This window comes from Lepidochelys olivacea (genome assembly GCF_965140295.1).
Source record: "Lepidochelys olivacea isolate rLepOli2 genome assembly, chromosome: 6".
In the NCBI taxonomy this organism is placed as follows: Eukaryota; Metazoa; Chordata; order Testudines; family Cheloniidae; genus Lepidochelys; species Lepidochelys olivacea.
In genome coordinates, this window is record NC_140416.1 from 65,578,156 (window position 1) to 65,601,699 (window position 23,544).

Sequence of the window (23,544 nt, forward strand, 5' to 3'; positions counted from 1 at the left end):
CGAGAGATTGGCTAGAGCCGCGCGGTAACGAAATCGCCATTTCCCAGAATGCAAGGCGTTTGCTGTGCTCGCTGATTGGCTGCGGGAACGCACGCTCCTCTTGTTCTGCGCCGCGGTTCCCGCTCGTGTCGCGAGCGCGACTCGTCGTCGCTGTTTTCCTGTGGGAGCCGTGGCGGGCCGCGGGTAGGTGGGGGGGCCTGCTCGGTCCGAGCCGCGTGATGGGCGGCGGGGCTGCTGCGCTGTTGTGGAACCAGGAGGACGCGGCCTGTGAGTACGGGGCTCTGTCGGCCTCCTCGCGGCTGTGTGGCGGGCAGGGGCTCGGCGGCTGCAGGTGCTGCTCCGTCGGAGGGGCTGGGATCATTAACGGCTCAGGAATGTGGCGGCGGGTTATGGAGATCCGGGAGGCTGCTGGGAACGTCGGGGGAGACAGGTATAGGAGGTGGCAGTGGGCTCCGTGGCGGTGGGAAGGCGGGCGGGACGGCTCTTGCACCGTAGAGAGAGAGCGCGAGTGCGTGTTCTTCCTAACGCCGAGCCTCTTGATCTTTTCCCATTGGGTTGAGTAGAATTTCTCTTGTTTTAAAGCAAACGCCCATTTATAGAGCTTTAACTCCTCACTGAGAGCCACGCTGGGTGCTAAACTCTGCCCGTAGGAGCCGCCCCGCTTTGTGCCCATCCTCGCTCACTCCGTCACTCAGGTATGAGAAAACCTGGATTTGTGCTGGAAATGGCCCACCTGATGATCACTTTAGATAAGCTATTACCAGCAGGACAGTGGGGTGGGAGGAGGTATTGTTTCATATTCTCTGTGTATATATAAAGTCTGCTGCAGTTTCCACGGTATGCATCTGATGAAGTGAGCTGTAGCTCAGGAAAGCTTATGCTCAAATAAATTGGTTAGTCTCTAAGGTGCCACAAGTCCTCCTTTTCTTTTTGCGAATACAGACTAACACGGCTGTTACTCTGAAACCAGGTATATTAAGTTAAAGTAGGCACACATCTGAAAACAGGTGTGAACTTGCATCTAAATATGTCCAGTGGGTGAGCTCATTAGTGTGCAAATGTTAATTTGTTCTTGTAACATGCCAAAATATCATCAGGATGCATTTTGGAAGATGATGCATTTTAAAGTAAGCACTTATGCTTAAGAGCATGTTAACCCACAAAAATTTCCTTTTTTTTTTTTTTACATGTTACATGAACTCTTCTCTTCCGATTTCTGTTATGAACCCTTCAGCATATTTCTGAATTTCAGCTTCACACTTTTACCCACAGTTCATATGTTTTTGATCAGTCTTTTAAGTGTAGTTTTGAAAGAAATGATAACTGACTTCATTTATTCTCTAGCTAACTGGCTCCTTTTGTTCCTTGAATTTTTTTATTTTACATGAGATACTGTTTCTTTCAGAGGAGGTCTAGGATTTGTGGTCTTCATGGACCAGATATGTTCTGAGGAATGGCTTGAAGGAGAAGGGGATTGAGGTGTGATGCATGATGTTCAGAAGTGGATTCTGGGCCCTTGTTTTTGGACCTTCCTGATAATGTCTATCATTCCTCCATTCGCTGCTCGGTTGAGTCCCTCCTCTAAATATCAACACAGATTAAATTCTTAGGGTATGCCTGTACTGCAAAAAGAAAATAAATAAATCCCAAACCCTGTGGCAGTGAGTCTCAGAGCCTGGGTCAACTGACTCAGGTGAGCTCTATGCATCTAAGACAGGGGTGGGCAAACTACGGCCCATGGACTGGATCCAGCCCCCCAGCCATTTTAATCCAGTCCTCAAACTCCAGCTGGGGAGCGGAGTCTGGGGCTTACTCTGCTCCGGTGCTCCAGCTGGGGAGCAGGATCAGGGGCTGCTCCCCACGGCTTCCGGAAACAGCGACATGGCCCCTTTCTGGCTCCTACGCTTAGGGGCAGCTAGGGAGCGCCGATCTGCACGCTGCCCCTGCCCCAAGTGCTGGCCCCACAGCTCCCACTGGTCAGGAACTGCAGCCAGTGGGAGCTGCAGGGGCGGTGCCTGAAGATGGGGCAGCATGCGGAGCTGCCTGGCCGTGCCTCCACATAGGAGCCAGAGAAGGGACGTGCCACTGCTTCTGGGAGCTGCTTGAGGTAAGCGCAGCCCAGAGCTTGCACCCCTGAGCCTCTCCCTGCACCCCAACCCCATGCCCCAGCCCTGATCGTCGTCCTGCACCCTGAACAAACTTCTCATTTCTGGCCCCACCCCGGAGCTCACACCCCCAACCAGAGCCCTCGCCCCCTCCCACATCCCAACCCCAATTTTGTGAGTATTCATGGCATGACATACAGTTTCTATTCCCAGATGTGGCCCTTGGGCCAAAAAGTTTGCCCACTCCTGGTCTAAGGCCTCATCTACACTCCAATGTTTTGTTAGCAAAAGTTATGCTGCTTTAATTAAATCCACTGTTACATATCCACAGTAGCTCCTTGTGTCAGCAGAGTGCATCCACACGAACAGCTCTTGCATTGACAGAGCAGTGCACTGTGGTAGCTATCCCACTGTGCAACTGGCTGCAGGGTGCTTTGAGAAGGGTTTGCAATGCCTCATGGGGCAGGTTTCTCAATCCTACCTTCCAGGGGCATTTTAGTAGATTGTCAGCGCTTTTTCAGCTGAAGGGTAGGGTGGGGGTAAGGAGAGGAGAACAGTGTGTCTGGGGTGGGGGATTCAGCAGGCTGGCAGACCTATCCTGAGGCATGGGGAGGGGGACCCCGTCCCCCCCGCCACGTCAGCCCCTGACTGCTCAGCACAGCAGTCTCTTCTGAAGCAACCCACTCTGCCTGCCTGTCTGGTTCTGTGATTCCCACAGTCTCCTCAGCTGCCAGGATTAGCATCCTGAGCAGCTCTGAGTTCTCCACGCTGAGGAATGTCAAAGCAGTACAGCAGTCCCCCTCCCCTTCCTTCCTGACACTGTGTTCCTAGTGCAGGTAAGAACAGGAGTATTCTACTTTAATGATTTGCTCTTTGATCCCCAAACAGAAGCAGCATACTCAGCTGTCAGATACTTCCTAGAGCTTTGAAAGGCAAGGCGCACATACCTGCAGAGCATGCAGAGATCAAAACAGTGAGCAGAGCAGTCACAGGAGGCATTGTGGGATATTGGTGGAAGCCAGTTATGTCAACGAAACAGAGTCCACACTGAGGCTTTGTCACTTTGCCATAAAAAGTTGCCTCTTGTTAGATGGTTTTATTTTGTCTGCAAAACAGCAGAGTTTTGCTACCAGAAGTAGCTTTGTAGTGCGTAGACCTCCCCTGTTTTGTCGGCATAAGGCAGCTTTTGCTGACAAAATTTTGTAGTGTAGACAAGACCTAAAAGTAGCAGTGTTGACTTTCTTGCTTGCACTGGAGTGTGGGCTTTGGGCTTTAGCCCCAGCAGGAACCCCTGCACAGCTAAGTTTAGCTCCATAATGCAAGCCCAAGTCAATTGACCTGGGCTCTGAGACTTGCTGATTTGGGATATTTTTTTAATTTATTTATTATTTTTTTTGCAATGTAGGTGTACCCTTAGATCCCTGTCCTGTAAACACTGAGTTGATCACAATATTGTATTTATATATTTACAATTTTTAAGCAAGTTTGAAGCCTACCAGTGCCATCAATCATTACTACAAAATAAAATTAACAGAATGATCCAGTCACAGTGCATTGTTTCTTTACTGTTGTTGATGGTCCTGCTGTTTCAGCCTCTGCTTTGCATTGTTTGTTTAGCGTGTTTCATGTGTTATACAATTGTCTGATTTTGAATGTAATCTACACACTTGCTGCATACAGTACAAAACAGCACACTACCATCAGCGTGCACTTTGTCCTTGCCAAACTCAGTCTTTAGGGGTGATTTTTCAGGTTTTCAGCATCTTTTCATAACTTGCATTACTCGTGTCTGTAGGCTGAAGTGAAATTTGAGATGCATTAAAATATGAACCCCTATATGCCATTGAGTAACCAGAAGCAATTTATTGGCGTATGGTTAGCTGTGTAAATTTAAAGCACATTCAAAAATCAACCCCAGGAGTTGGAGGTTGTGTACATTGAATAAGCGAAACTTGTACTTTCAGTAAACTTTAGTTAATGTTTTTATTTTTCCACAATTAAAAAATTTTTTTTTTAAACAGAGAAATGCAAATTCCTCTTTTTTTCCCATGGCAAATGGATTTCTAGGTTGCCTGCACATCACAAATGTGCCTCAACTTTGAACTGGAAGGATTATGAGAGGGTAACTCAGTTTCCATGGCCACTCTGCTGAAACTGCTAACAAGGGTGAAAGACAACTACTTTAAGCATTGGCATGTGTGTCCCTCCGCCCCCTTCAATATAGACTAACGTCACATGTTTGATTTCATTAATAAGAGGTGTTCCAGTCTCATACTTCCAGTTCAGAGGCCAAGAATGAATCAAACCAGTGGCTGGCTGTAAACTAATGGTATCTTAATATCTGAATCACTGTGAGCAAAATATATTTCACTTTATAGTCAATATTTCTCTTATGAGGCCACCAGACTATCTTAATTTATATGACTCCCATATCCATCACTGAGAATAACACTTAGCACTTATGTATTGCTTTTCATATTCAAAGTGCTATACAAATGTTGATCTTAATTTATCTGCTCTGTAGGAATGTTGTAATCTTCATTTAACAGATTGGTAAAGTGAGTCAATTTATCTTGGTCTTACGTTTTATTAAAGTTTGTCTTTGCAAAATCGAATATTTGGGACAAATTTAAATTCATAAAAGTCTCTTTTAGCATCAAGTAGTTGGAAGCTTCTATGATTAATTCTGCCACCAGGTGGTGATACAGGGTTTTTCTTTCTTTTTTTTTATAATCAGTTTTAGCAGGGCAACAGGAAAATTATAGAAGAAAATATTGTATGTTGCAAGGAATTTCTCAATTTTGTAGAAGTTTTCCCCCCTTGTATGTTGTAACTGATTTTTCCATTAAATTTTACTAATTTTTTCTTCCAAATTCAAGATCCCTCTTCAATAAACAGCTATTGCTAGGAACAGATCAGAAGAAATCCTGTTTAAAGGTTTTCTTGAAAACTGGTGTTGAAAGATGGTTTAACTTCTCGCATAGATGAGAAACATTTTTCAGATGTAGTGGAAAGTGTGATAGACATGAGATGTCTATCATATTGCACCAAGCTTCTGTCACACTTTCTTGCTTTTGTTTTCTTTTGATGTTGGAAAATGTCTGTCCCATCCACTTTAGTTGTTAAGATGTTCTCAGTTTTAGTTGAGGGAAAGTCATAGGGACCCATTGCCAGTAACTAATGGCTGTTAACTTTTGTGTTGCAACTTCTGGGATCTTGAAGTATATCTGTACTAAATAAGGGAAACCCTTGCACAAGCACCCATAGCATGAAATGGTTACCTGGCTCTTTTCCTTGCAGTGGAATAGTGTATCTAAACCCCAGTTCAACAAGGTACTTAAGCATGTGTTTAACTCTAACTTGAGTGCCTGGAAAAGCTGGTGTGGATGGATGCGTATTACACCATTTTGCCCACTATAATGCAGCCTTCATGTGTGACTGAAGGGCTAACTGAAATCCTCATAATAAGGACTGGCAGACCTCTTTCCAGAAGCATCAAACTCCCCAATATTAGTTTTCACAGATGGTCACATATTGAAAAACACATTATCAAATGCCAACATATGCCAGCATGCACTCAACTTGCTATAATCAGTCTAACTTATAGGTGAATATCAGTTATCTTATAAAACAATAGTTACCCAAAACAATTTGAGCATCTTGGTTTTTGGTGCTCATTGTTTCATGAGTTATACAGTTGTGATATGTGCAAAGAAATTAAAATGTTACATGTGTGTGTGTATATATACTAGAGGAAGGATGGGATGCTAGTAATTAGTTGGCTAGCCTAGAACTCGGAATGCCTAGAACTCAGGATACCTGGATTTATTTCCCTGCTCCACAATAGGCTTCCTTTGTGACTTTGGGCAAATCACTTAATCTGTGTGCCTCAGTTCTTAAGTAGTAAAATGGGTATAATAGTTCCTCCCTACAAGGGGTTTTGTAAGGATAAATATATTACAAAAAAAAATTAAGGCTTGGATGGTAAGGGTGAAACGTCTTAACACTTTAACACTGAAGTTATTAAACTTTTACATCCACCTCTGACAGAAATATATTCACTTTTCTTTTGTCCGTTACTTTTGAATCAGGGCTTCAAAAAATCTAAATTTGTACTCTGGTTCCATAGCAACCTGGGCAAAAGTGTATATTTAGAGGACGCTTCTTTAAGGTTCAGTGAAAAAATGGATGCATAGCTTTTGTTGTCCAGTTGCAGGTTTCAGATTTTGAGTCCCTAGGAATTAATTTTTTTATTTTTTTTTTTCTGAAAGAGAGCTTTGCTGTATAAGGAAAAACTGCTCTATGCAGAGTTTCAGAGCTGAATTGGTGAAGAGCACAATCTACAATACTTAAATAATTGGTATTATTAAACAGACATATTGGTTAAAATATTGTTAGATAAGCAAGACAATTTATGCTAGTAACAGTTTAGATGACAAACTGAAAACTTTGAAACTCTCATTTACATTCTGTTATGCTATCTGTTTTCGTTTTGCATTTCAGAGGGCTTGGAGAATGAAAATAAAATGATCAGTTTCAATTTTGTATAGCTGTTTTAACTTTTTGGTTCTCATTTGTTTTGTTTAGCACTTTGAATAAGCAGACTGTGTAGTTCAGTGTTGATGCTGCATATCCTGCAGGGGAATATTTAAATACAAACAGCCATCTTCCTTAAGTTAAAACAAAAAAAAAAGCCTACCTCTATTAATATTAAGCATCATAAATTCTTAATTATAGGGACCTGAATTTTGGGCCTAAGGTGCTCAGCAATGTCCCTTTTGCCATATTATTTTAGGTGGAAGTGTAAAGGCTTTGAAGGCTGAGTATTACTTCACAGAATCTTCTATATGACTATGAGCAGATGGGCAGAGTGACCTGAAATCGGATGATCAGCAATCTTGAAACTAAATATGGTGCAGCTGAGCAGTGGTTCTTTGCAGTGCTTTATTAGAACTCAGCCCTTTTCACAGTCTCTTGCTCAAATAGGCTGAGAGTACTGCTGAAGTCAGCAGTGACCTCCCCCCATCTTTCCCTCCCTAAGCCAACTAATACTTTTACCAAAGCCCTTTGTTGTGGATTACCTCTTTGTAATCCTGTCCCTTCCCCTTTCTTGTGGTCCTGCAAATGCTACAGTTGCCTTAAAGATGGGAAGGCAGTGGGACTCTCATTGGACTACAGAACTTGTGTGATCAGTTGCGGGGGCAGAGTGGGGTCACTAATTTAGCAAAAAGAAAAGGAGTACTTGTGGCACCTTAGAGACTAACCAATTTATTTGAGCATAAGCTTTCGTGAGCTACATCTCGCTTCATCGGATGCATCCAGTGAAGTGAGCTGTAGCTCATGAAAGCTTATGCTCAAATAAATTGGTTAGTCTCTAAGGTGCCACAAGTACTCCTTTTCTTCTTGCAAATACAGACTAACACGGCTGTTAATCTGAAACCTGTCATTAATTTAGCAAAAGCACTCTGCACCTTCCTACCATAGGCTGAGAACAGCACCAAGGCAGTCTGCATTGCAGAGATGAACTTCTAGGTCTCCCAGGTTTTTCAAGCAATAGAACATATGTTCTATCTGCTAGGACTGTCTAAAAGATGAATGTCCTTATGTGGGAGCTTGAACTAAAGATCTCTTTGAGAAGTCCTGAGGATTTCCAAGCAGCTGGTATGTTAGGCAGTCCTCACACTCCACTTCAGCTGTGGCTTTATATAGTCAGAATATTCAGCCATTGATCTGTAGCAAATTTAGCTTTGACATACATTTTTAACGTATGCTATTTGCCAAGGTTGGACATCTGAGCAGTAGTTATAGGCTAATGAATATTATGACAGGAAGTAGTTTAATGCCTTATATTTTCTATTTAGACCATTTTTGGTTGCCAGAAATGTTTTCCAGTCTCTTCATGTAAGAGATTTATTCCCTATGATTTGCTCTAGTTGATTCAATAAGTTTGTATTACTCATACACACTCTCACTTTTTAAACTTGCAAGCCACAGACACATCAGAATCAATTTATCACAGTTAAGATGGCCCCAGATGATGGTAAAATGCATATTTTTCCTCTTTAAACCACAGTTTGGGAACATTATTTCCCTAAAATCCAAGTGTATGGAGCAAAGGAGCACTACCTCCTGATATTGAAACATCCTGCCTTCCCAGGTAGTACTCACAAAAATGTGTCTCAAATTTCTTTTTGGTCATGGTTGATCCAGACTTTTATTTATATTATCATCACACATTTTCCACTCTTATAATCATATATCTGAAACTATTCAGTAGATTGTAGGTGTCCAAGGCAAAAATGATTGACTCTGGCTAAGCCTGGAGGTTATCTAGTATTGAAAATGTATCAGTTATCTTTTTCCCTTTTAAAAACAAATAGCATACTTATGTAGAAAGTTCTGCTTGTGCTGGAGTATTGAGCACCTGATTCTTTGTTTTAACTGCTTTATAGCTGGGCTGACTTGGGTACAAAGAAGGTCAACTGTCTTGACTGAAGTTACACATGGAGTAAATGGCTCAGCTAAGATTTGTATCCAAGATCTCCCTGGCTCTCAACACTGTTATGTAATCAGTAAGGCCAAGTTTGCACTATGCCACAGATGCATAGATATGGTGCCACCATAGTGTAAGCATGTCCTATGATGATGGAACGGATTTTTCCCATCACTGTAGAACTCTACTTCCTCAAGCGATGATAGCGAAGTCGATGGAAGCATTTTTTCATTGACCCAGCTGTATCTATGCTATGGTGCTCAGGCATATGGGTTTGTCACATCCATGCATGCCATAGCTATGTCACACTAAGTAGACCAAGCCTAAGGAAACTATTGTAGATAATACTTTAACTTATTGTACTTTTTGCACAACGTCAAAGCACTTTAGAAAGGTGAGTCTTGCAAAGGTTCCTTTGGAGGAGATGGGAGAAAATTAAGCAAGAGAAAGATAGTGACTTTCCCCAGTTTGTACAGTGAATCAGTGGCTGAGCTGGAAATAAAGGTTGGGTCTCCTGTCTCCTAGTCACCTACAATGTCTCCTAGACCCTGGAGCCTCTCTGAATGCTCCAGCTCCAAGAGTCTGTCTCTCTCTGCAGAGACACAACTGTTTGTGCTTTCATAGCAACAGCCAATAGTAATTGAATTCAGTTAGTATTTTTAGTACTCTGTAATAAGCAATGCCCAGTTGATTGGCCAGTTAGAGGGAGCCTTAAACTCTTCCTGTAATCGTGTATAGTTACCATGATATGTTTTAATTAGCCAAAGCAGGTGCTATTTTAGCTCTACTTGTTAAGTCATTTTAATGTTACACACTTACCTGGGGCCAATAGCCACACATACCCTGCTGACCTCTTTGTCCCTATTGTGTCCCATGTCACCTTTTTGCACTAATGTCTGACAAATTCCGTACATGCTCAGCTAATTTGAAGCAATATCCTAAACACATGTGGGCGTTATTCCATTAAACTACAACGTAGCACTGGTAAAGAATATTGGGAAAGCAGAAAAGATTCTTACACAGAAGGAAGCCATCTGTAATCAGTACAAGGATTAGCACCTCTGTTTTTCAATAATATCCTTATATTAATCACATTAAAATAAGTTTCTTGCATTTTAAAGAGATGTTTGTACTTTCGTCACTTGGATCTTACAATGAATAATGCCTCATCTGTAGTAGAAAGTGTGCTGATCCGTTCTGAGCTCCTGTTCTCACATGCTTATTAACATGCCATAAAATTATGCTTAAGTGCAAAATTTTTCATAATTGTTCTCGGCCCAAATTTGAATTTCTTTTGAGAAGCATGGAAACATTTTGTTTAGCTGTTTTACGTACTTACAAAATGTGAACAGTTTTTTAGAAGTGTCTTTGAATAACCCCAAATACTTGGTTCTAAAAGTTCACTTTGACCTCTAATGAAGGCAAGTGTATTTGGCATGCAAACATCTAATAGTCATATTCAGTTTATGACTTTCCACTATACTTTGCCATACGGAGATGCTAAACTCTAGACCTGATCATGCTTTAGTACCTATTTCAAAACAAAGTATCCCAGATATAAATGTCTTTCAGTCATTAAACATTCAAATAAAGTGGTTATGTACCTGATAGTGTTTTCATGTGTATGTTAATTTTCCTTGTGAAGCAAATGTACATTTCAGTAAATGCAAGAGTGGCACACCAGTAATGCACGCTGAGTAACTGGTATACTTGGTGGTCTTCATGATTGAGTCTTACATGTTTAAATGCATGCATGCATTTATTTCAGTATGATCAGGCCAAGTTTTGGTTTTGTTTTGTTTTTAGAGGGAATGTCATTTACATTATGATTACTGAGGATTGAAATGACCGATGGGGAGACCATTCTGAGTTTTGGTTTCACTCAACAGCTGTTAGTGACATTTATAGTTATCTACTGCAAAATACTAAATTGGGAAGAATGAAGGACTTGAAGGAACCATATTTTGAATTTCCGGTCATTTCATGAAATGCTGAATTAGAATGCAATTATTGCTCAGAGCTGGTTCAGGCATATATGGGCTCCACCTGCAAAGCCATTTGATTGGCCCCACAACTGCAAGAGTCAATATTCATTGTGCATCCTATCCCTACCCAGCTATGTGCCTGAAACTTCTAAGCTATGCCAGATACTGAGGGTTTAATGTTGTCCTAGGGTAAGATTAAATAATAATTTCTGAACTATTGTCTATTCGACATTGGTGAGGCCTCATCTGGAGTACTGTGTCCAGTTTTGGGCCCCACACTTCAAGAAGGATGTGGATAAATTGGAGAGAGTCCAGCGAAGGGCAACGAAAATGATTAGGGGACTGGAACACATGACTTATGAGGAGAGGCTGAGGGAGCTGGGATTGTTTAGCCTGCAGAAGAGAAGAATGAGGGGGGATTTGATAGCTGCTTTCAACTACCTGAAAGGGGGTTCCAAAGAGGATGGCTCTAGACTGTTCTCAATGGTAGCAGATGACAGAACGAGGAGTAATGGTCTCAAGTTGCAGTGGGGGAGGTTTAGATTGGATATTAGGAAAAACTTTTTCACTAAGAGGGTGGTGAAACACTGGAATGAGTTACCTAGGGAGGTGGTAGAATCTCCTTCCTTAGAGGTTTTTAAGGTCAGGCTTGACAAAGCCCTGGCTGGGATGATTTAACTGGGAATTGGTCCTGCTTTGAGCAGGGGGTTGGACTAGATGACCTTCTGGGGTCCCTTCCAACCCTGATATTCTATGATTCTATGAACTGCACTGTGTATTTGTCAAGAGAGTTTGGGGAATAGTGGTTGGAGATTCCCTGTTAAATTGGGGTCACTTATGACTATAAATTTTGCAGCCTTGGCTAAACTAGCCCTTATAGAAATGCTTATCTGTAAAATAGCAACACTTCGAAGATGGCTAAATAATGTCTTGTTCACAAGATTTATGTATGTCTGACAGCATTAGCACAGCACTGCATGATATTTTTTTCTTTCCCCTGTCTGTTTCTCCTCACTTTAAGATGAGGGATACTTTTTGCCAGTCATTGATCTAGAAATGGGCAATATTTGTAGGGGATTGTCTATTTTTTTTTCTGTTGCTTAATGTTACTTAATGACTTGTGAGAATAAGAAGAGAACAATATTTTATCCTATTACATAAATAAATCTATCGCCATCTGTTATAACCTAGATTGTTATGAGCATGTCTGATTGAATTAGTTATTAAAGACCATTTTCTTTTATCATGGAAATTCATTTAATATATTTAAAAACACAAATTTTAGCAAGTAGCATTTTTCTTCAATCTGTAGTTGCCTTTGTTTATCTACATTTAGCTCTTTAGGATAATTCCTTAAGTATTTCTTTTGTGACCATCCAGACTATGATAGGTTTCAGAGTAGCAGCCGTGTTAGTCTGTATTCGCAAAAAGAAAAGGAGTACTTGTGGCACCTTAGAGACTAACCAATTTATTTGAGCATGAGCTTTCGTGAGCTACAGCTCACTTCATTGGATGCATTCAGTGGAAAATACAGTGGGGAGATTTATATACACAGAGAACATGAAACAATGCGTGTTACCATACACACTGTAACCAGAGTGATCACTTAAGATGAGCTATTACCTGCAGGAGAGCCGGGGGGAGGGGAGAGGGTGGGTGGGTGGGTGTGTGTGTGTAAACCTTTTGTAGTGATAATCAAGGTGGGCCATTTCCAGCAGTTGACAGGAACGTCTGGGGGTGGGGGTGGAGGAAATAAACATGGGGAAATAGTTTTACTTTGTGTAATGACCCATACACTCCCAGTCTCTATTCAAGCCTAAGTTAATTGTATCCAGTTTGCAAATTAATTCCAATTCAGCAGTCTCTCGTTGGAGTTTGTTTTTGAAGTTTTTTGTTGAAGATTTGCAACTTTTATGTCTGTAATCGAGTGACCAAAGAGATTGAAGTGTTCTCCGACTGGTTTTTGAATGTTATAATTCTTGACGTCTGATTTGTGTCCATTTATTCTTTCACATAGAGACTGTCCAGTTTGGCCAATGTACATGGCAGAGGGGCATTGCTGGCACATGATGGCATATATCACATTGGTAGATGTGCAGGTGAACGAGCCTCTGATAGTGTGGCTGATGTGATTAGGCCCTATGATGGTGTCCCCTGAATAGATATGTGGACACAGTTGGCAATGGGCTTTGTTGCAAGAATAGGTTCCTGGGTTAGTGGTTCTGTTGTGTGGTTGCTGGTGAGTATTTGCTTCAGGCTGGGGGGCTGTCTGTAAGCAAGGACTGGCCTGTCTCCCAAGATCTGTGGGAGTGATGGGTCGTCCTTCAGGATAGGTTGTAGATCCTTGATGATGCGTTGGAGAGGTTTTAGTTGGGGGCTGAAGGTGATGGCTAGTGGCGTTCTGTTATTTTCTTTGTTGGCCCTGTCCTGTAGTAGGTGACTTCTGGGTACTCTTCTAGCTCTGTCAGTCTGTTTCTTCACTTCAGCAGGTGGTTATTGTAGTTGTAAGAATGCTTGATAGATATCTTGTAGGTGTTTGCATTTGCTCCAACCCCTCAGACAGAGGCAGTTGTATCTTAGAGCTTGGCTGTAGACGATGGATCGTGTGGTGTGGTCTGGGTGAAAGGTGGAGGCATGTAGGTAGGAATAGCGGTCAGTAGGTTTCCAGTATAGGGTGGTGTTTATGTGACCATCGCTTATTAGCACCATAGTGTCCAGGAAGTGGATCCCTTGTGTGGACTGGTCCAGGCTGATATATGCCATCATGTGCCAGCAATGCCCCTTTGCCCCTCTCGTTACAGTGTGAATGGTAACACCCATTGTTTCATGTTCTCTATGTATATAAATCTCCCCACTGTATTTTCCACTGAATGCATCCGATGAAGTGAGCTTTAGCTCACGAAAGCTTATGCTCAAATAAATTTGTTGTGGCACCTTAGAGACTAAGTACTCCTTTTCTTCAGACTATGATAGACTTTCTTCCTTGCCAAGCTAATTGCATGACTGCTTTCAGTGCTTCGAACCCCGCTTGCTTGTGGAACAAGAATCTGATCTCTCAGTACTTTTTTTTTTTTTTTTTGGCTATGTAGTTTTTAGATGACTACTTAAAATAAATTATGTGCCAGTTGAAAATGTAAGCCATACATAGGTGTGAGAGGTGCTTTTTAAAGGGTGGGAGGAGACACAGAGACATTTCAGTATGGTCCTCTTGTGAGAAGGAGCTCTTATTTTTAATATCTTCAAGACAACTGGACTGATAGGAAACAGTATCCAGGATCTCTTTTTCTATTTTCAGGTTTGGGGTAAAAGCTGTCCAATGTAGTCATGGCTCGAGAACGAAAATGCATACTGTGTCACATCGTGTACAGCTCAAAAAAGGTAAAAAATTAAAATGAATTTGCAAGGCTAGTATCTTTGTATGTGGAGATCTGGCTATATGCAGCATGGGAGAAACATTTCCTTTTTTTAAAAAAGAAACTGTAAAGATAACTTTTTGTATGAGAAACTGATAGAGATCTTCAGGTCTATTGAATGAAATAGAATTGTTTCAGTACTTCCTCATAGCCTCTTCCTCAGTTAGACCATGTACTGGATATACAGTCTCATTAAGTATTAAAAATATTCATGGCTTTCAAGTTTTAATGTCATCTTTTTTATGATTATATTAAAAACTGTATGAAAGTCGTAAGTCAAGCCCTCAGAAACCCCCTCAGCCTTAATTCTGTTCCCTTGTGCATTCAGAGTGTGTCTTATGACATAATCATATTTTGGTCTTTGTGATGGGTCCCTACACCTTTCAATATGTCAGAAGGATGTTTATCAATTGAGGCAGCTCATTTTCTCATCATCATCGTTTGGTATATGCCTGTGGCTTGTTTACGGTATGTCTGCCAAACCCTGCACTGTAGATGGAATTTTTTTTTCCTTAGACTTTCCTGTAATGCTTATCAATGCAGTATCAGAGTGTCTCACAAACAGTAATTACTTTTATTTTCATAACACTTTAATAGGGACAAAGGGCTATTCCCATTTTATTAATGAGGATCTGAGAGGCAGAGAGAGAAGGATGGCCATTTTTCCAAGTGTCTGTGTTCTACGCAGGAAAAGAAAATGGATCTTCTGGGTCTCATTCCTGTTTCTTAACATGAGTGTTCTTCCTCTTCTAGCAGACATCTGCCTCATTTGCAGCACATTATACAATGACTGCAGTGAATGAGTCAGTTGTTTTAAATCCAAAACCAATTCACTGTGCATGTCTGAGTTGTGTCTAGAATGCTCACCGAATGAAACAGGTCCTGCAGAGCAAAGCAGTGTGTGTTGATATATAGTAACAGTGTATCATAGTGTATATACACACACAAGGGCAGAATTAAGCAACCCTAATGTTGAAAATATTCTGACTTTTTGGGGGGGTGTTTAAAACAAAAAAGAGCCAAACTAAGATTATTTATGTAATGGAATTTTTTTTTTAAAGGAATAATTGTTGTACAGTTATTTTTCTGGAAAGGAGTGGAACACATTGAAGTCAGAGCCCTTGCCTCATTCCATGTACGCTTTTCTATATCTACCTTCTGGAGCTCTGCCTCCTTCTATATGAATCACAAAGATCAATCCTATGGAAGGAAACTTAGTGGGTAATTCCTCAGGGTGACACCACCATCAAAAGAGATAGAGAGGACCTATTAGAGCAGAATATATCCTCGTGCAGAGTAGAATGAATCATGAGTTATGCTTTTTTCTTTCTTTTGTAGGAGATGGATGAACACATGAGAAGCATGCTTCATCACAGAGAACTTGAAAATCTGAAAGGAAGGTATGAGAATGATCATGAAAACTGCCGTTCAGTTCAGGTTACATGTCACGCTTTTGGGGAACTAAATAGCCTTATTTCCCACGCAAGCTAAATTGAATTTAAAGAGAGAAGATAGATTAAGAATTAACTGTTTCTATAAAGCGCATTTCTTTGTGCCTTTCTAATAGATACTAAAGATCTTAATAGCCGTGAGGACATGTCCCTGTTAGGAGCATGGGATTTCTCCCTAAATCTATACAACTTGCTTCAACTGTTAGCTTGGGCTGTAGTTTGGTAGTTTTCTACTTTCTTACAATATATCTGTTCCTATAGTTAGTTTAAATTCAAATGCCTAATATGCTGGTGGGCTAAATCACCTGGAAAATCCAAATCATGGGGATCATAAATAAAATCTTATTTTTATTTAAAAAAAGAAAAGAAAAAAAGTTGTTGTGCAGGATGATTAAGACTCTGCAAGTTTAGAGTTAGACATTCCAATTTGTACTCAACCCCACGTTTAATCTGAAATTCAGACATTTAGTACATAGAGGCTCCAACTCAGAACAGTGCCCCATTGTGATGGAAGCTGTACAAGCACATAGTAAGAGACATTCCTTACCTGAAGAGTTGACAATCTGATTAAATTAGAATGATGAAGGACAGGAGGGGAAATGGGCACAGCGAGTTGAAATGACTTGCTCAAGGTTGCACAGCAGGTTAATAGCAGAGCTGGGAGTAGAACCTAGTTCTTCTGAGTCCCAGGCAGTGTCCTGTTTTACTGTACCGTACAGCCTCTGACCTTCAAATCAAGTATTTATACCATATGCATTTTTTAAAAAGTTTATGGTGGGATTCCCCTTGAGACTTTTTCCACTCAGCTTATCCAGAACACCTTGTCCCGTTCTGGGGGAATGCTTCATCGAATTCCCTGGGATCCAACACACTGTTTGACTCTGGATTTCGTCACTCACATTCCTTTATTTGACATATAGCAAAGCTATCCTGAGTTGATCACAGAGGGTACAGGCTGTACCACACATCCAGAGTTACACAGACAGCCTCTTCCTTTATATGCATTTACACAATATGATGCATTTGCTATACATGAAATGACACTTTTTGGATTGGCTTCGTTACTTTGCAGGAACCAATCTGTGTAAATCGTTCTCTGTCCATATGCTGTTCACATGGAAACTGATCTTTACATTCCAGGTTTATCTTGTCCATAGTCTCCATCAAGGTATTGTTGCTTATCTTAGTTAGCACAGACCTCCTGTCAAGCCCTTATTTACAATTTAACATTCCATTCACCTTCCCAATTATGCTCACTAAGAAATTAGGCAAGTTACTTGTGTCAAGCCAGGCCTACTGTATATTTAAAAAATAACCCCCTAAAATCCAAATGATCCTTCACTCTCAAAGGCTAATGGTGTTCTAGATAAGCTGAGTGGAAAAGGGGGAATTCTGCGCCACTGCACATGCACAGAATGTATGTCTCCCACAGATTTCTTTGCTTCCCTGCAGAAAAATGACCTTCCCCTGCAGTATGTTTCGGGTGCCCAGGGCAGCCAGCAGAGAGGTAAACACTGTGGGGCAAAAGGCAGGACTGGGCAAGACATGTCTGGTGGCTCCTTCCCTGTGCTGGGCTCAGCTGCTAGTCCCAGCTGGGCTGGGGAGGACGGGACTTCCTCTTCCCTTGCACAGCATCCAGGGCCAGGTCAAACCCACCCCAGATTTCTTCCCCAGCTGCAGGAAGCTCTGCAAATGCCCCTCTCCCCCTGCTTCCTGCACCCATTGCTCCTCAGCTGCATGGTGAGGGATTCCTGTACAGGGAGCTGCTCCCCCATATGCCCAACTCCTATGCATGCAGACCCCCTCATACCCAGACTCTCCCACCATTCCCTCTTCTTTTTTTGTCCTTCTCTATCTTCCCTGTTCACTCCTCTGTTCATTCTTTTTTTTCTAATCTCTCTGTTCTGTTACCCTTCTGAATCACCAGTGATGCTTTTTTTAAAAAGCACTTCCTCACTCTGTTGTCTTTCCCCATTCTGCCCTATGCCTCTTTGGGAATAGGAAAGGCGTGAAATTGTGCCTGGAATCAAAAGCACCTTATTTCTGCCTCTCATCTGTTCTGATTCTCAGCAGTAGAGGACATGTGTTCTGTTGGTGAACAGCTGAGAAGTGGTTGCTCAGATACCCCTGTGTCATCAACATTAACTTTAGCGGTTTGTCTCAAGCTTCTATGTTCTGGCTAATTTTTAAAGTATTCCCTTTAGTGGATTTTTTCTTTCAGCATGTGATAATGATTCTGAATACTTTAGCAATTGCTGAGGCTGGGGTAGATTCAAGAGCTAAACATGGTGCAGATGGCAGCTTAAATAAGTCTTAGTCTTCCATTTTGTGTTTGAATTTCTAGGGCACAGTTTCCCCCCAGCTGATAGCTCCTCTCTCAGCTACTGTTGAACTTTAAAGTCCTGCCACATTTCAGCTAACACTAGCTATCAGTTTAATTCTTTAAAAATTATATATAATGTACACATACACACACTTGACCTAGAAGTGCTTCAAAATGGATCATCCACATTGTGTAATAAACTTCCCCCTCATCAAATGGATTTATGCCAACATTCTTCAGGTTGGGCCCGGGGGAGGAGGTGAATCTGGTCGGGGGGGGAGGGGTTGTTTCCCCCCCCCTGGTTTTTGGGTTTTTTTTTTATTTAACTGCATGCCTTTCATCACTTTTACCATCCGGAGATTAGGTCATCTATTGAATTCTGTATTTAACTCTGTATTGTCATCCTGTTGTATTCTTTGTGAAATCTTGGTTTTAGATGAGAAGGAAAATTTCAGATTTCCATTGTATCTGATATTGTGAAATTTCAAAAGGTTTAGTAACTTTGTAGTTTTCCATTTTCTTAGCATCAGAGATGAAAGAGCTTGATTTTAATGTCAGTCTTTCATTCTGCCTTCGAAGTGTTTCCATTACTTTTATTCGGATCTCTTCCTACAAGAAAGGAATCTGTGCTCTGGCAGACTTAGTTCTTATACTTGAGAATCAAAATGGATAGTAAATTGTTTAGTTTACAACCTTTCTTTCTCTTTCTCAATTTGGACTTCTAGAAAGCTACATGGAATTTCACAATTTATGTAAAAGACATGGGGTAGCCTCCAGGACGGAGACTTGAAGTAGCTCAGTACGTGGACTAGTTAATAGAGGGGACAAAGAGCTACACTGTTAGCATAGGTTACATTAACATTTATATTATCTGTAGGCTTCAGGGTTAACACCCCATTGGCATGAGTCAGTTCACACTTTTGAGTTTGTCTGCAGAGGAAGACATAACTGCGTTGGTTTAAACTTTGTTTGCATTTTTAAAGTTAATTTCGTAACCATGAGGGCTAAAATTGTAAGTGAAAAATTAAATTCTTGAGCACAATTGTGTGGCAAGAGGTGAATTCTGTAAGATACATTGCTCAATGGAGTACATGGGACCCTAGTTATAACGTCATTTTCCAATGAGACGATCGTATTTTGTAAGAATTCTGTTTTGGACAAGAATTCAGAAATCTCAGAGTGGTGTCTGCCTCACTCAGAGACTTAGCTTGAGCCTTTACATCTTGCCTCTGAAAACTAAGTCTCTTCATATGGGTTGGTGGGTTGTTCTAGCATTTTGTCACTTATCGCGTATATTCATCTAACTTCAGATTTTCTGCAAAATTCTCAGTTTTTAAACAAGCTCTTTCCTTCAGCATGTCTGGGACTCAGGATCTTGTGCTTGCCAAAAGATGCATCTGGTTCCATCCTAGTCTTGTGCTGCCTCTCTTTAGGACTATTGAGCATTAAGCTGCCACTACGTTTCTGTCTCTTCTTGAAACCACTACTTTACTTTTTAAATGAAAATTTAAATTCTGGAGAAAAGTCGCATTTACATGGAGACTGTTAAGTCCTCAGGTATATGGCTCTTGCCCTTGACTTGCATTTCTTCTTAGTGTTCTCCTATATAATGGGCAAGAAACTTTAGCAGTAATCTTAAATATTATGATACACATGATGTCTAGTTCCATGAGTGACTTCATGACTGTTTTCCAGCTAAAACTGAAAGTGCAACAGCACTTCAGTTTGGACAGAGATTATTCAGTGTACATACTGAAATACGCATCAGAAATAAGTAAGGTTCTCACACACTTTCATAGTGTGGGCCACTTTTGTTCTAGTCATAATGATGTCAACTACCTCCCCTGCTAAAGTTGAACAAACAGCATTCCTTTGGCTACTAGAGCTTCATTTCATGGAAAAGTACTGTTAGGAAAGTATTAAATGTATTTTAGACTTCTATTGAAGCTTACCAGCTGAAAACAAGGAGAGTCATAACCATGTGATTAGCCATTTCTCCACAGACCATCTAGTGCAGGGATTCTCAAACTGGGGGTCATGACCCCTCGGAGTCATGAGGTTATTACCTGGGGGGTCGCGAGCTGTCAGCCTTCTTCCACAGCCCCACTTGACCTCCAGCATTTATAATAGTGTTAAATATTAAAAAAAAAAAAGTGTTTTTTAATTTATAAGGGGGGGGTCGCACTTGGAGGCTTGCTATGTAAAGGGGTCACCAATACAAAAGTTTGAGAACCACTGATCAGGTGGTTCAAGAGCCACTGTTTCGGGACTGCTGATTTGGAAGTTGGACAGAGTGAAGAAGTGGAGAATCAGTCCCCAGCCCTGCTACTTAACGTTGCCCAAAGTAACTCTCATTCTGCTTCAATCTACCAATCAGTAAAAGGGAATAATATTTACCTTACAGAGGAATTGAAATCTGTATTTGTGAAGGACTTTGAGATTTTCTAGAAATGTCAAGTATTATAATAGGTACCATTAGGTTTTTCTTTTATTTTTTTCTTTAATATTTTTTATGTCCAGTTAACAGGTCCTTACGTTTAAAGTGTAGCTCTACTATGATGAATAAGTTTGTAAAAATGACATCTGTTTAGACACCTGCTCCCTGTTTGGTCTCTTTTGACAATTTTAGCAAAAAGTAAGCTTTACTATATTTTATTCCTATTCTAGCAATTATTCCTAGCAATTCATAGCTAACGCAGTTAAGAGAGTGAGCTGTATTCTGTACCTGCCTGTGCATTAGCAAAATTGTTAACCAACTTTCAGTTGGTTAAACTTGTGCTAAGCCACTGAAGATGAGGTAATACAGATGTCATACAGCATAATGTGACTTCAGAATCTTTATTACTGTTGGTAGTGTGTGCAAAATAAAGAACCCAGTCTGGTGCACGAATCCCAGGTTGAATTTGTAGGGCTGACAGGAAGAAAAATATGTATTTTACTTACAACTGCACACTTGTTCTGCAAATTATTTGAAACTGAGACTCTCAATTTAAGTGTATAAAGTGGTGGTTGTATTAAACTTCCTCAACATATGGCCTGTTCGAGTGATCTGTTTAAATACCTTTACTGTGTTACTATAGATCACATTTTTACTAGTAGGAAAAAAATAGAAAAATGTCTTTTTTAAATCACTTGTTCATTTCAAAGCCCTTTTGAAAGGCACAGACCTTTATTTAACAGCCAGCTGTTGACACTTTAAGTATGGCTCAGATAAGGATGCTGGCTTAAAATCTTGTCAGTGGTACTTCCCCTCCCCCCCCCTTCTGGATTTCTTTCATACTTTTAGAAACTGCAGAGGTGGAGGCCAGATTCTTGAGCCTCTGGTTCCTCTGATGGAAACATTTAACTGAATAATGAAGATGTTTCCAATCCATGAGATGGGGATTTTTCATCACTTCAGTAAGGGCAATTAGCATATGAAGTGGAAAAAAGCTTTAATACAAAGCAAGTTTTTAAATTTCATTTGGTATTAACCTTTTGATGCACAAGTTGAGTTTTCTAAATATATTAGATGTGAGCTAATGAACTGAGCTCCAGTCACTTATATTTCTGTTTTGGGAAAAGGCAGGAGAATTCATCTGTCCCAATGACTAGTCTAAATGTGGCTTTTAGTTTTGCTTTTAATCTTTACATGGACCCCCGGTTCCTCACCACTTCCCACTTTATTTCCATTCATATGTTTGGGCATTATAGTACATGATCTTTATATTTGAGACATAGGAGCATTCAGTGCTGCTTCTATAAACAAGACGGTGGGGTGCAAGAAAGCATTAGTGAGGCAGGCAGTGGGCACTATGTTAGTCCCACCACCCTATTTGCTTGGCTCAGAACACATGCTTTTTTTTCTGATCAATTTTATTTAACTTACCAATGGACCTATTTTATCTTTTACTTTTTTAACCATTAGACTAACTACAGGATTGGTCATGCACTGTATGGTAGGCTTTTTAATAAACATTAAATACTGATTTGATTCTTTTTAATAGCAGTTTTACTGACACTTTAGCAGTTTCACTGACACTTTAGTAAAACTATTTGTCTGACACAGCTGTCAACTTCCTGCAACTGAAATAATTTCTTATTTTTTAAGATAAGCCTTCTAAAGTAGAAAGCAGACCTCATGCATCATTTGAACCAAATAAAGTACAGTGAACTGAAGACCCCTCCCATCACTTGCTGTGCTATGGAGTCTTTAAATTCCAAGCAGAGGTCTCAGCTGTCCCAGTTTAGGTTACACTGTATTAGGATTGGCTGTAGCAGTATACCCCCTCCTCCCTCTTCTAGCTTTCACTGGGGGAAAGCATGAGGCAGAGATTAAATGTAGAAACTGTCACCAGGCTTCTCCAGTGCAGCTGGCACCATGGATGTGCTTCAGAGCAGCTCCTGCTAGCTCTGTAAGCCCTCCACTCTGCCTCCTCCCACTATGTTTCCTCTGATAAGATTTTGAGTACAACAATCCAAGAAGAATTCCCTGACCCCCACCAATTTATACTGCTCTATTCCTAAGTTTTTTACCTCTTGATTGTTGGAACAAAATCTCTAAAAATTGACCACAAAAAGCCCCAGAAGTTGGGGAAAATTGCTATAGAAAAAAAGAAAAGCCAGAAAATCAAATAGTTTTAGTGTATTGAGCAAAATTATAGTGCCTAGTGCACAAGCAATTGGTTAAGAAAATTGGCATATTCAGAGGAAACCGAGTAAGATCTGAGTTGTCTACCATGCCTGAGGGAAGGATTGAATGTCCATCCTCTCTCTCTTTCCCCAGGGACAGCAACCACAAGTGCCAGGTGTGCAGGGTGACAGTGGTTGGCTTGTCAGCATATGCCAAGCACATCTCCAGCCAGCTGCACAAAGACAATATCGATGTTCACGACAGAGAGGAAGACGAAGGGAAAGAAGAGGCTGATGAAGAGTACTTTGACAAGGAACTAATTCAATTAATCAAACAAAGGAAGGAACAGAACCGGTTAGTATTCTTCTTCTTCTCTTAAGTTACACGGTAAAATTCCTTTAAAGCTGTTGTGGGTATGGAGAAATGCTGCCAAGATAGACGTATGTTTGAAGTGCAGTCTGCATGCAACCAGTCTGCTGATCATAAGACCAGTTTACAGTAACTACCTGTAGGATGCAGCTTGTGTGTCTAAACACAAACATTTCATTTATTATTTTCAGTTCTGATAGTTATGAGGTTTACTGCAGTGCTTGGAAAATGAGGCTTAGCCTAGTCCACAGCAGAGGTGAAACAGTTTCACCTGTAGTGTCACAGGGCCTTGAAGTGGAATTCCTTGTGTGCTTATTAAGGATTCAAGATTATTCAACATCTCTGTGCAAATATTTTATATTCTCATAAGTATACAGTTGAATAAAATGTTGCAATAATTCTAGCAGCAGTACTAGTATCCCTTCTTTGCCCTACAAAATTAGCCTCTCACAAACTGTTGTTGGGTATAACTTGATGCTTGTATTTTACAGTTCTGATTTATGATCTCTGAAACGAATTAGAATCTCTTATTTTGGGTAACAATGTAAATGTCATCCTGAAATGCACTGAAGTCTTAAATGAAAAGCTTTTTCTTTTTGTTTAGCACATAGTATACATAGTGCTACATAGTATATAAGATTTCTGTTTCAGCATTTATGCTGCATGTGACACTTTTGTGAGTGTGCATTGCTAGTGCCATGTAATTGTATAATATACAGTTTAAAGAGTAAGAACATATTACTGTAACACTGTAAGGGGGGCATCGTTTTTTTCTTTTTTAATATTATGTCTG

General features: G+C 40.7%; 1 protein-coding gene across 3 annotated transcripts in view; it reads left to right on the forward strand.

The window, feature by feature from the left end:
• Positions 1 to 98: 98 nt before the first annotated feature.
• The window catches only part of ZNF106 (zinc finger protein 106), a 79,369-nt gene continuing 55,923 nt past the window's right edge, over positions 99 to 23,544 (forward strand). For 2 of the 3 annotated variants that reach the window (XM_084632588.1, XM_084632590.1), the window contains exons 1-5: positions 99 to 267; positions 583 to 695; positions 13,879 to 13,961; positions 15,335 to 15,396; positions 22,536 to 22,736. In XM_084632588.1, coding sequence (XP_084488714.1) covers positions 13,908 to 13,961; positions 15,335 to 15,396; positions 22,536 to 22,736 — 317 coding nt within the window. In that variant the 5' untranslated portion in view covers positions 99 to 267; positions 583 to 695; positions 13,879 to 13,907. The remainder of the gene's footprint in view (positions 268 to 582; positions 696 to 13,878; positions 13,962 to 15,334; positions 15,397 to 22,535; positions 22,737 to 23,544) is intronic. The other variant, XM_084632589.1, reaches the window with a different exon arrangement.